Source organism: Thunnus thynnus, chromosome 3 (genome assembly GCF_963924715.1).
Source record: "Thunnus thynnus chromosome 3, fThuThy2.1, whole genome shotgun sequence".
Lineage (NCBI taxonomy): Eukaryota > Metazoa > Chordata > Actinopteri > Scombriformes > Scombridae > Thunnus > Thunnus thynnus.
In genome coordinates this window covers 31,251,025-31,265,161 of record NC_089519.1, presented here as the reverse complement: position 1 = coordinate 31,265,161, position 14,137 = coordinate 31,251,025, and the positions used below count along the sequence as shown (strand labels likewise).

General features: G+C 40.2%; 1 protein-coding gene across 1 annotated transcript; it reads right to left on the bottom strand.

The window, feature by feature from the left end:
* Nucleotides 1-4,913: 4,913 nt before the first annotated feature.
* On the bottom strand, nt 4,914-13,496 carry ift27 (intraflagellar transport 27 homolog (Chlamydomonas)). Its single transcript, XM_067585397.1, has 7 exons — nt 13,304-13,496; nt 12,427-12,506; nt 7,645-7,704; nt 7,267-7,326; nt 6,913-7,030; nt 5,388-5,497; nt 4,914-5,253 (listed from the first exon to the last, which is right to left on the bottom strand). Exons 1-7 carry the CDS (start codon nt 13,335-13,337, stop codon nt 5,149-5,151), a joined length of 567 nt encoding a protein of 188 aa, XP_067441498.1. The 5' UTR covers nt 13,338-13,496; the 3' UTR covers nt 4,914-5,148.
* Nucleotides 13,497-14,137: the final 641 nt, after the last annotated feature.

Below are 14,137 nucleotides of genomic sequence, written 5' to 3'. Positions count from 1 at the left end.
GACATATTTCACAAGAAAGAGCATCATACCTCTGAAAGAGTAGATAACTAATAATATAATAAAACATGTTTGTGTTCATGCTGGTGCAGGAGGCAATGTGGCTGAATTTTGTCATGCTGCAGTTGAAACAGGAGGGTAGCAGAGAAGGGGGAACAGCTGCTATGTCCTCCCTCACCTGCAATTAGCAAGCTTTTTAGGTCATGGACAGTTAGGGGCTACGGAACAAGCCAATGCTTACACACACACACACACATGCAGCAAGAGAGAGAGAGACAGACCTAGGTTGAGGTCAATTTACTTCAAATTCAATCAAATTATGACATTAATATGTATTAGCATAATTTACAATTAAGGTATAATGGTATAATTTGGTGTGTGATTGATAGATTGTTTAATATTAGCGTAGCCAGACTTTACGTCACTGCTTGGTCTTATCGCTCTGGGGTAAGACCGATATAAACTGCAGAGGAACACAGGGAAAGCATGCAGAGTTCAGGAGTTAAGAATAGGAACCTGAGAAAATAAGAGAGAAAGAGTTACAAGACAGAGAGCAGAGCTGGGAGAAAAGCGTGTGAGAAACAGAAAAACAGCGAGTGTATAGGTGTACGATATGAGCTGGAACTCTTCGCCCTCTGCTCAGGCTGTGTCATGAATACAAAACTGCGTGTTTGTTTGGGTGAGGAGCACTGCGGTGAAATACAGCTGAAATAAAGCCCTGATGTCCCAAAGCAGACCTTGCGCAGATATGATGTGTAGAGGTGTAAAGGTGTCGTTGTCGATTTTCTAATGGCGCCATTGGCTGATCACCAAACATGCTCTTTGCATTTTTATATGATGTAAAAAAAAAGAGTGCAGCGGGCATAATTTGCAAAATTTGAATATATGGCTGCATGACACTTTTAGCTAATCCAAGTGCAAATAAATTAGCTTTATCGAAACATAGCAATTAGCGCTTGAAGTGTTTACTCGACTATTGCCACGGTTGCACATGACAAATTTGTCAATGCGGCGGCTCTGGCTCTGCTTTGAGTCCAATATATTAAACCAGTTTTAATTGGTGATAATAGGCTGTGGGATTCTAAACTCATAAGAATTGACCTGTCGATACCAGATAAATGATAATTTATGGTTCAAAGCCGTGCTGGAAGTGTCTGCGGATGCCCTGCAAGGTCTGCTTTAACTGCTCTGAATATTCTTTTGCATGTTTCCTGTTTATTTGTGCTGATATTGAGGTATAGATGAAGCAGGCTGACTTTGTATGGTACCACCAACTCAGACGTAACGATGCTGGCAATCATAAAAGCCTATAATGGGATATATGCTTTTTTTTTTTGCTGTACATATTTTGACTTGTCTTAATAGGTGAAACATAGGTGTTAACAGCATTAACAATGACTCTGTTCTATTTAAGTGTCCCAATATGTCAAGACAGTGTGACAGTGAGACAGGATGAACAACGGAGGACCTAATGTGTGGTCTGCTGCTTTAATGTCATTGCTTAACCATCAAAGACCTGTACAGAACTCTTTATTTGATTGAATTGTTGGACTCTCACCTTTATGCAAAGGCACAGGTCCACAGTAATCTTATGAGACCTGCATCATTAATTTGTTTAGGACAATGAGATTACACTACAAGTATCATGCATAGAGCAACATGCAACACAAATAAGAAAAAAAATCTGTCTGATCTGTTTATATGAGGTTGAGGTACACGCATGACATTATGTACATCAATCTCACGTTAGAGAAACAGCATTACTCAACAACCCCAGGTATCCCATGGTAACAATCAAAGCATATCCATGCAAGCTGCTGTATCTCCCTGCAGTATGGCTGCATTAAAACCTGCCAAGCCTACAAAGCGAACCCGATGTTTTCAAGGTAAGAGAACTGCAAATTCCTACAAATCAAGATTATCCTGACAGGGGCATTCATTTTCTTCAAATCTGTATATGCAATGTCACGATTTGACAGTCTTACATCACATAGACATAGATAAAAGTTTAAAAGATGCCATTACCCAAACATGACATCAGTAAACTGTGCTGCTTAGACCTAAATGTCTTCCTGGTACAGTATGTAATGTTTGGTGGAAGAAGGTTTGATGGAACATATTAATTAACAGCCTTTCTGTTTGCAGGTAAACAACGCTCTTCTATGATACAACCCCACATGGTGACTTCTACTGATGATGTGTACAAGTGTATTTTTGTGAGATGTGATTCCCTATTTAATTCACTTGAACCCACTGGGGATAAAATGCATGCATACCTTTAAATACATGTAACAACATCAATGTGTAGGGCATTAACAGTTCTAAAATATGCTTTTGTGGTCTGCGGAATACCGCAAAAAGATCCTGCGTTAATTACCATACATCATTTATTTCAATATGGTGAGTAACATAAATCAATCTACATTATGAAACCGAACTGTGGAGACAAACTGTGGTTGTGGTTTGCATTAATAAGCTTATGAAACATTGTCCAGACAATAAGTGAAGACCAGTCCTGCTGTCAGGAGCGATCACAAAGTCGACCTCTATCACCCTCTGCAGAACGCACAGCTTTATAGGGGAGTGGCGTTGACCACATTTGCCCTCTCTTGTGGTTAAAAGGTGAACAGCAGTTGTTCCTGCTGTGCTATAGGTCTGCGCCAAGGGAGCAAACATGTTTGGAATACTAATTATCAAGAGCGAATGACTGTGTTTAATAGGGACAGATGACTGAGCGTACTGGAAATCACACCAAAACAGACTTGGCTTGACTTTTCTGTGATCTCCGACCACCCGATTCAATATCTGTAGAAATGAAGAAGTCTCTCCCAGAGCAATAAGCGACAGCCCACGCTCTACCCTGTCATGTTATTACGTGATATTCCCAAGACATGATGCTCTGTTTTCCAATGAATAGAAGACTGCGGGATGCTGTTGAAATGCTCGGTGATTTTCCAGGATGGTCAAGAACTTGTTTTTAGGCGTGTGTGTGTGTGTGTGTGTGCAAGAGCATTATAGGTTTAGCTTTAAGTCAGCATAGAAGGAAACCACAGTAAGTTGGCGATACCATGCGCACATACGCACATTTACTTGAGCACAAATAAAGGGAGCAGATGTATAAACTACATGCCGGTGCAGAAAACACACTGATATGACAGGCAATATTGCTATTATTTGGATTTTGTGCCAACAGCCTGGAAAAAGAATAAAAACACCCAGACAAAACAGGAAATTCTCTCATACATGCGCACATGATATAGACATGCAAACAATGAGGACAGAAAGAAGAAGCAGAGACAGAGAGAAAGATCCTAATTGCTATAATTATGATCACCCACTCGAGAAGTACAAAAACATTGTGCTGAAATAACAATTACACGCTGTTAAATTCAGATTCATTAAAGAACCTCATTACAAATCAGTTTTCAATATTACAGAAAAAAAAAGTTGCCCAATAAGTTCTTTTATGTTTTAATCTTGTGTTGGTGAATAAAGACAGTTGTGGTTTTTGAAACGTGATGAGACAGCTGGTGAAGAAGAAAAATAACTCTAAACAGGACGGAGACGGTCTCGACGTTATCATGAGCTGCAGTCACTTTCAACGTGGCACATAATGAGATAAAAAGCATTGTGTCTGGCGTGAACCGGCGTGCCCTCGTTTGAATGGTGGCAGCTGGTCTGAGAGGTAGGGAGAGAAGAAGGACACAGCTCTGACCTGGTTTGAATGGGAGACTTCTAATTAGAACGGTGATTACTGGTTGTTAGCGCCGCACCGGGGACATAACTGAAATGATGTGAGCGGGATGCAGCTGGGGGAGTTTAAAAAAAAAACAAGAGAGAGAGGGAGAGCTAGACGGACAGCTAGAGAGAGAACAAATCGCGAAGAGAGGAGAAAGCGGGCGGGAGGGACGAGTTTTAAAGAATGATCAAACCGGGGGAGAAACTGATAAGAGAGAGAGAGAGAGAGAGAAACAGTGAGACAAAGAGAAAAAGGACAGGACGAGTTAGAAAGAGATGGAGAAAGATGAGAGAGAGAAAAAAAAAATGCAGACAAGAGAAAGATGAGGCCGAGAACAAAGTGACATTGAGATACAAAGAAAACATAAAAAAAACGGGAGGGGATGAGGCAATAAATAAGGGTGAACTTGAATATTAGTCCTGCCTAAAATCAGAGGAGAGAAGAAGAGAGGAGAAAAAGAGAGGAGAGGAGAGGAGAGGAGAGGAGAGGGGAGGACAGGAGAAGAAAGGAGGGGAGGAGAGGAAAGGAGAGGAGAGGAGAGGAGAGGGGAGGACAGGAGAAGAAAGGAGGGGAGGAGAGGAGAGGACAGGAAAAAGAGGAGAGGAAAGGAAAGGAGAGGAGAGGAGAAGACAGGAGAGGAGAAGAAAGGAAAGGAGAGAAGAGAGGAGAGGAGAAGAAAGGAAAGGAGAGGAGAGGAGAAGAGAGGAGAGGAGAAGAAAGGAAAGGAGAGGAGAGGAAAGGAGAGGACAGGAAAGGAAAGGAAATGAGAGGAGAGGAGAAGAGAGGACAGGAGAAAAGAGGAGAGGAAAGGAAAGGAAAGGAAATGAGAGGAGAGGAAAGGAGAGGAGAGGACAGGAGAAAAGAGGAGAGGAGAGGAAAGGAGAGGAAAGGAAAGGAGAGGAGAGGAGAAGAGAGGACAGGAGAAAAGAGGAGAGGAGAAGAGAGGAGAGGACAGGACAGGAGAAAAGATAAGAGGAAAGGAGAGGGGAGAAGAGGAAAGGAGAGGAAAGGAAAGGAAAGGAGAGGAGAAGAGAAGAGGAAAGGAGAGGGGAGGAGAGGAGAGGGAGTCTCTTTGTGGTTTCGGTAATGACTCGATCATGTGTGAAAGTATAACCCCACTATTAGCACACAGAGAGCGAACGAGCAGATAAAATGAGACAAAATGGCTTACCGCTGATTATCATAGAAAAACCATTTTATTCACAGTCATATGAAAATATCATTCTGAACAAGCCTTTCCCTGCTGGCCTCGCCGCTACAAAAGAAAATACATGTCACATCCTCGCATGTATTATCCATAAAGCTTTTATAGTCCTAAGCTTTTTTAAATTCTCTGAATGAAAGCCCACAGTCTGCTCTCCTACTGGTGAAATGTACAGGTGTGTGTGTGTGTGTGTGTGACTGGGGAAGGTCTAGCCTAGACTCAGGTTTTGGATGGTCTCGCGCTGTTCTTGGTAGAGAGAGTGAAAGGCCCGGGCTAAAGAGAGGAGCGGTGCATCACAGTTCTCCATCTCCTTCTGTAACAGACCAACATGAACACACATTGATGGTTGATGCTGTGTAACGTCCCCTCTACCCACTAAGCCAAACAATAACACCATATATTGTCAGTCAGGTCAAAAACCAGGCACAGCAGTTGACATGCACTCACAGCAGATGTTTCATGGTACTCCAACCCCTGGCTCTCGGCCCATTCCTGGGCCGCGGATCCCTGCACCTCCCTCCGAGCAGACAGGTCTGACTTGTTACCCACAAGGACACCTGAGGCACAGACACAAACACATATACCTGAAATATACCTGGACTATTCAGTGAATGTCTATATAAAGGTATAGAATATTATATAGTAGAACTTCCTTGACTTTTACTGAGCATTCAAAATGTACGTAAGAAATTATTTATTTTCTTTATTTTTTTAATTTTTAATTTTCTTGACTTGTTTTGCTGTCTGCTCTGGTCGCTCCAATACTGTATACAAGATTATAATCACAACCGATTGTTTATGTTGGAAGAAGGCAGGAAAGAGAACAGAAAGGAAAAGGAGGAGGACGAAAAAAGAAGAAAAAAATGTTGTACTGTTTGTTTTGTAGTGTTGAACAGGAGCTATTTCAGGAGTATTTTTATGTGTTATGCTCTTACCGAGCGGCAACCTCCAGGCCTGAAAAATGAAGCCAACAGGAAGTGCTAAAAACTGCAGTTCCTTGAATGGCTCACTTTTGAGGCTGGCTTCAAAAGTAAGTCAAGCCCCGTAGACCCCCGTGTTAAAATGTCCAACTTTACAGCAGAAATAAACATGTTTACAGCCTGGTACAAAAAATGGTTTTGGTCTCTATAGCTAATTTCCCCTTTCATGACAACTGTACAGGGGGTGAATTTAAATATAACTCACCCATTTAAATTTTATTAAGGCTTAAAGTTATGCATAATTAAAGGCATGGCTGCTTTGAGTGGCAGGTGGGTGCCGTCACAGACAAGTTGCTACCACGGCAACAACATCGGTTAGGTAACGTCAGATTCGCAGAGTATATGCGTAGCTGCTGCTATTTCAGTGTGTTTTCAGTTCATGAAAGTCGATTGTAACATTTAAGTCACCTAAAAAAGTCTTGTTCAGCGTTTGGTTGTACTAAAAGACTCTCTAAGGAGTCAGATTTTTTTCTGGTAAGTACATTTTGTTTAAATGGTTTTAAGCCTGTTTTTCGCTAGCTAATTAGCATTAGCATTAGCATTATAACAGTTAACCATAGACTGTAAATGCACCGTGCTAACCAAGTTAGGGTTAGCTCCAACCTCTCGTCCACTTCTGGCTCCAAAAATCCAAGATGGCGACGGTCAAAATGCAAACTCAAGGCATTTGGGTGACATCACCGTGGCTACGTCAATTATTTTTTTATATTCTATGGCTCTTACATGTTCGTACTTCTGTTGTTTTTTTTTCCAGACATGTTTTGACATGTTCTTATTTGTATATTCATAATTTAGACTCTATGATGAGAATATTTTCACTTAAACTGCAAGAATGTGTGTTTGTATTGTGTTTTTTAATGTCATGTGCATGTGTTTGATTTCAACATGAGGAAATAAAGGTGATAGGGAAAAAAAGAAAACTGATGACTTCAATGTTCATATAGAAATAAAATAACAATTTTTTTGATTATTTGACCTTTAAGGGACGTTACCTGGAACATGGAGGCCCTGGCAGTGGGAACGGACTCTCTCCATCCAATGGCTGCAGCTCGCGAAAGACTGCTCGCTGGTCAGGTCAAAAACCAGGCACAGCAGTGACGGCGTGCCCCACTACAGAAAATAAAGTAATGGAAATGGAGGTAGGAGCAGCGGAGGAGGGTTCGTGTGAAGGAAGATGAGTTGTTCACATTAGATCTGTTTAGTTCTTTCTGCTTCTGTGTCACACGGTGATAAATAATAGTTCAGTAGCTTCCCTGCGTTTGTGCAGCATGTCAAGATGCGGCGCCCTGGTTGGTGAATCTCACTGCTTTTATGCAAATGGAATAACTCAAAGGAAGAAGTCTCACCATTTTCTCACAGGCTTCCACTAATGTCTCCTTCCCTGCAGAGTCTATGATGTAGAGCTCCTGGAGGGGAAAGGAGTAAAAAGAAGGGGAAGGGGAGAGGTATTATGCACAGAGATTTAGTCAAATTACATGGTTTCAAACTTCCTATTTTCTTTGGCAAGGGCATTCATGTTCTTCCTATAATGCTGCTTAGAGCCCATTGCCACCTTCACTGATTTAGAGACGTTAAGAATAAAACAGAAGCCTTAACCGTGGTTGGTTAGATGATAAAGTATCTGACAAAACTAGCAGCTACAGTCTGCATAATACAACCTGTACTTCGTTAGGCTGCTGGTAAAGTTATAGACGGGATGAAGAAGAGACAACAACTAGACTCACCACACTGTCATTGGTCTCGGGGATGTTGACACATTTCATCAGCAGCTCCACTCCTGTTGTCTGCCGAACAAACACAACCACGGTGTTAATTATAATGCAGTTTATGTAATGTAAAGCTAAAAGTATGAAGGTCATGTCTTTTCTCCGTAATAAACAATAAGCTGTCAACATGAGAGAATAAAAAAATATTTGCGACTTCTTTTTAATATAGCTACATTTCACAGGTCTTTCTACTTTGGCTTTTATGAAGAAGAGAAGAGAAGAGAAGAGAACACAGTAACACAACAAACTGTCTGATTTATTGTTAACGTCTCAACATAAGCATCACTAATTAGCAGCTCGGCTGGCTCGAGAGCAGCTTCACCGGCCTGATGTACAAATCCAGACCAAACTTTATCTCCTGTCTCTATATTACACTGAATCATGTTATTATTTGTCACCATAAAGAAAAAAACAAGATTCAGCTCTGTTTACAGCTGAGAACAATGCACACCCCTTATGGGCCCATCAGTGGCCACGGTTAAGACATACTATGTGTCTTAATGGTTCATGAGAATCTAATGGTGGAGGTTTCTCCTGTCATTTTGGCAGATCACTAGCAGCTGTTTTTCCGTCTGTAACAGTGGAGGCTGTTTGAAAAAGAGTGACAGTTTTAGCTTTGGTCAAAGTCAAAACTACATAACTCGGCAACTGATAAGTAGTTGATCATTTTTAGTAGTAGAAGTATTGGTAGTACAAGGAGATGTGTTACCTGAGTTTTGCTACCAATACCAAAAGCAGTAGCTCTCAAACTTAGGTTAAGTTATTTTAGCAACCCTAAGATGACTTAACCTAAATAAAACTGTCTAAAATTTGCAAATTTTTAATTTAAATTTGGAATTATCTGATTAAAGGATAATGAAACAAAATTATGGCTGATCAAACATTCTACGCCAACTTTTGCAAGTTCTTACTCAGTGCTACAGACTAATTTCACTCAGTAGAAACAAAATATCAAGGTTTGATAGCCTGCAGCTAACGTAAGACACTCCCGGTAGACTGATGCTTGCAAGCTTCTCGTCATTTGTTTTCCCTTCTGGCAGATGTGGCCGTTGGAGAAGCAGTATTTGATGGTCAAAGTGTCTTGGTGTAAGTAGTTGAGAACTTTCAGAAATTATGACATGGCATATAGAGGAGGTAGATATAGAAGGTGATGGGGTGCAGACAGTAAAGGATGAGGAGGATGTGATAAATCTGGTCTGAACTTATTTAAAACAGATTCACCTTTCTTCACAAGCCGCGAGATCTAAAGAAGTCCTAAGTGGACTGGATGGTTGCAGGCGGCTGCTTTTCTCCACCGTGTATCCGCCGATGTGAGATCAGTGGTGACCTTGAAGAAGCGAGTCGAGGTTTCTTCACATCAGCACCAAACTCTAAATTGATCTGATCTCCCGAGCTCACACTTAACTAAGCGTGTCAAATGCCAGAGACTAAAATCGAGAAAACACGCACACACAAATGCACACACAGACACACACTCACACAAACATTTACCTGATTCATACAGTTCATAACAAGGATGCAATGGTACACACACACACAAATACACACACACACACACACACACATTGACACTGCAGCGGTCCCACTTCGCAGCAGGCTAATGAGCTGGTGTGATGCATAGGAAGCCTCTCGCTGGAATGTCAATGAGGGCCTATTAGTAACAAATAAGCTTGGAATATTGCTAACGGGCCATCTGACATTTTCAAAGGAGGACGTGAGAAGAATGGCCGACAGCCTCCGCTACCCTTCAAAATCAAAAGTTGAAGAACATGAGGGATGACTTAGGTATCTGCACCAGGCAGAACTCTTCACAGCGTTGCTTTCTTTTCCACGTTAGACACAACGGGAAGGACACGCTGTTCCCTGTTTCCATTTGCAGTGAAATCTAAAAGGAAAAATCCATCCTGCATTTAACACTTGCTTAAACTGGTACTGGTGATTTACTCACAGGTGATGTGTTCATAGTGATAGCAATAAGAGTTTGTATAAAATGATGCAACAAAATAAAGACAATTTTACTGTTCTTAGAGCCTTATCAGATGTGGGGCTAAAAATATGAAGCTGTTCCTGTGATAGCAGTAGAATAAAGGCCATATCAAAATGGTTTACCTCCTTGGGAGCATGAATATGTTCAATATTTTATGGTAATCTTCTGATTAGATAATGACTTATTTTAGCCTGAGGATGGCACAAGAGGTAAGCTAAAGAAAAAGTAAAAAAAAATAGAAAGGGTTCAGCCTCTTGGGAGCATGACTGTGATGATTAAATTTCATATACAGTATATTTGCCCAATTAGAGTTTAATATTTCTTGGATACATGTGGAAATTTTGGCCTGATGGTGGCAATCAACATAGGGTCAGGGGGGTCATAAAACATAGGATTCATCCCCTGGGGACCATCAATGTACAAAGTAAATTTTATAGAAATCCAGCCATTAGATTTTATCATACATAGACTTGTCATGGAGAAAAGTGCTTGTGAAATTTGAACCTGATGGTGTCATTGTAACAGGGGTACACAACAGTCGCCTATATCATTAGACATGAATCTCTGGGGACAACAAACATATATGACAAATTTCATAATGCCGTCAGTAGCTATCTTGATATTTGTAAGGCTTTACAACACTTTCTTTATGTTTCTCATGTTGCATCTGTTTTTAGCTGGAAAAACATTCTTGTTTTTGCCATTGCTACTATTATTACCACTGAGGAAAGGAAACACTTTATAAACAGTACATAATAACTCCTGGATCACACCGAGTGAGCCAGAAGTTAAAAATATTTAATCTAATATCAAGAGTGCGTCTGGCTTCAAATAGGTGTTTTAACAGTTGCATAGCAACAGCAGAGACTGTGTCCAGCACTTTCCCATCAACATTTCTTTCGGTGCATCCAGTTAAAACTGGTGGACACAGAGAAATGTTTCTCCAGGTTATCCTGCACGTCTCACTGCTTACTTTTAGTGAAACATCCCTTCACATTTTCTTGTTTTTTGCACCTCGCAGGGATTTTCACTTTTTTTTTTTACATATTTTCATGCTGTATAGCTTTCATTTTTGTACATTTTCGAAGTGTGCAAGAGTACAGATGTGTTCAGGCTTGAAGTACAGCATCTTTTTCAGCAAACACACATAGGCCAGTGCAAATGAAAAATGCTGCACTGTTGCAGAGGTTTTCTACTTTGCTAATACTCTACTAGTCCAACATGAACAGACACAGCATCACGAACAAGTGCGTATAGGCCTTTGCCACGAGGAGAAATCAACACTGTTGTTGTACAGTGTACGTTATGTGTGTGTGTGCGCGCACTTGTTAAATACCTGTTCTGGTGGCTTTCCAGAATCCTGCTGTATTAATTATCGACGTTCCTGTCACCTCAAAACCTCCAATACTGCTGACACAGCAAGAGCTGAACACACACACACACACAAGCGTACAAACACACAATTGGCTCTTGTCCAATATTTTACTCACCAACCTGTTCTGTACACTAACCAGCTGCAGGGTTTTATAGTCAACTGAGTTCATGTGTGTGTGTGTGTGTGTGTGTGTTGTGAACGAACGCATGTGTGCGGGAGATGCACTGGTGCATATATTCATGTTGACAAGTGAATGCATGCGCTGCACATGCATCATACATAAACACGCAGTTAGTCAGAAGCCCTTGAAACATTGACAGAGAGAATCACTGAGCAGCCATGACCCTATATATCACAGAGTCAGGTTAATGACATGGTTCCCTCCCTCGTGTAGATTTACATAAATAATGCAGATTAGCATTCACTGCATCAGCATTAATTGGTACATTATGCTGTTTTGCACTTCAGTGATTTGTGCAGTAGATTATAGAAACCTCTGCAGGTCCTTGAGAAGCTTGCAAGAAATCTGATTAAAGAAATGTGTATGTGTGTATATGTATATTATCATTATTAGTCTTGATGATCTGCAATTGATGCATAATTGCATCTTGGGTACAGGAAATGTCTGGGTTGGGTTCATGAAATGGCAAACTAAACCAATAATTAAATTATTACATTAGATGTAATCCCCCCCAATTCTGAATTAGTGAAATATGTGTTTACACATAATCAATTGTGCAGCCTTGTCCCACAAGTACTTTTATACTGCTTAAGTGCTCTTTATTTACATATATATATATATATATATATATATAAGCATAGATGAAGCCTGCTAAGATCTCAACTGTTATGAGTACTCTCGGGATCTCCTGTGAAGTAACTCTGAACAAGAAACAGGCAAAAGTGTGCTGACTAAATAAGCAGATTCTAATTAACTCCCTGATTAGCTGCTGTACTCTCAGGCATGCTGAACTGAACAACTGAATACAAATAAATACCTTTGCACTTCATTGCAGATGGATCTATTCTGGGCTGGCAATGAGTCAGAATTAAACTTCATGAGTTGCTCCTTCAAACCCCAATTCAAAACCTCAGTTACCCTACCTGAATGTAAAATACTCGCCTGTGGCTAGTCTGCCTCAGAGCATGGCCAAATCCCTAAATCCCACAACCAGTTGTTCTACAAACCGTTTTCTCTGTTATTATTGCATGATGTGAATATAATAGAGTGCATCCTTATTGTTACCAGGAGTCTTTACAGTGTTTTACTGGCTGCTCCTCATACACGACACATTTTGGGATTGTAGGCTCTTGCTGAGGGTCATGTGACAGACATCAAACCAGCAACTTTTTATTGACTATGTGATGATGCGCTCACCATGCTGTAGTTCTTCTGGAAGAGAGTACCATCACTGTGGAACATATGACAGAGGGCACTTTTCCCCACTGCAGCATCTCCTGCACACAGAGAGATTGATTGATTGATTGATTGATTGATTGATTAATTGATTGGTTAATTTTATTTGTGGATTATCAGACACAAAAATCAATAATCCAACGGATGACTTTAACATGTTAAAGTGAGAACACATATTTCCAACATGGTCCCAAGATGTTAAAAGACAAAGAAACATAAAGAAGTGCAAAAAATACAACATAAAAAAACAAGCTATACAATCAAGAAATCCAAGAAAACATCATCACAGTTTACAAAAAATAAAATATAATAACGAGGACAGCTAAAGTAACAATGTCATGACAGATTTCATTATTAATCTGTTCCACAAAAAAAGTGACTAACCTGACTTCTATAAGTACCTCTCATTAAAAGAGCATATTAGTTAATGTATAGTTGGTGTTTAACTGACTACTTTATCAATTGAAATCCCCGATCACTTTCATTACTGTATCGGGAACAATTTAGGAGTTGATATTGCAAAATTAGCCGGTAAAGTAAACAAACACTGCCAGATTTTATGAAATGTTCAGTGAAATGTTTGTGCACAACACCTTAGATATGGTAAGTGCACTGAAGAGAAGAGAATCGGCAAACGGTTGTGATTTACACATTGAATCTAGCGAACCCTCATGACACATATGTAAACATAATGTCTGTACGTTTAGAAAATAAACGGGTTGAGGAGGATTCACTTATCTCCAGTGTTGAATGAGTACAGACTGGTTAGCTTTACTGGCAAACTGGTTAGCTTTAGCGCTGGTATAAAATGGACTAAACTTACAAAACCTTCACCTACCGACAAGCAGACATCTCGCTCTCAACTTCACCATTACAGAAGACGACTTCCCAGTACAGCCGGTAAACTCCTTTGTTTCCTTAATGTTGTCAAATAAGCTTTTTAAAAAATGTTTTTAACCGTCTATGCTTGAATACCTTCTTCCTTGTGCCTCGGCAACATGGACACAACGCGTCTCTTAGCAACCAGCCACATAGGGGTTTCATTGGTCCAGCCAGCGAGCACGTACGGCGCGTAGCTGTGCTGTCATTGGCTGGCTGTGAGGACGTAGAAAGGATGGGAGTTCAGGTATTTTTGTCCTGAGCATTGTCTGACAGGCATGTCTCCATCAACAGCACCTGTGGTAAAATTGGCGTTCCCAAACCCTCCAACTGTAACTTTTATCTTATCTTATCTTATAGTACACAAGCTGGGAATAAGCATACCCGAAAGGCGAAGAAAACCTGTAACTATCAAAGCAGAGCCTGGTAGAACCACTAGCGAGCGCTATTTCTGCCCCAGCATCACAAATCACTGCTCTCAGCATGCCCCAAGATTTCTGTGCCGTTTTAACGTTATTCAAATTTATAATCAGATTGTTATTGCTATTGTTAAATAGATATATGTTTTGAGTCGTTATTAGAATGTTTCCTGAACACGCAGATAAAATTTAGTTAATTTAATGATAATAATAATAATAATAATAATAATAATAATAATAATAATAATAATAATAATAATACATCTAATTTGTACCGCATTTTTTTTATTAATAGTGAAACTCATAGTGCTGCAGTATTAATAACATAGCACACAACATAAAGAATATGATAAGAGTTAAGATTAAAAAGCCTT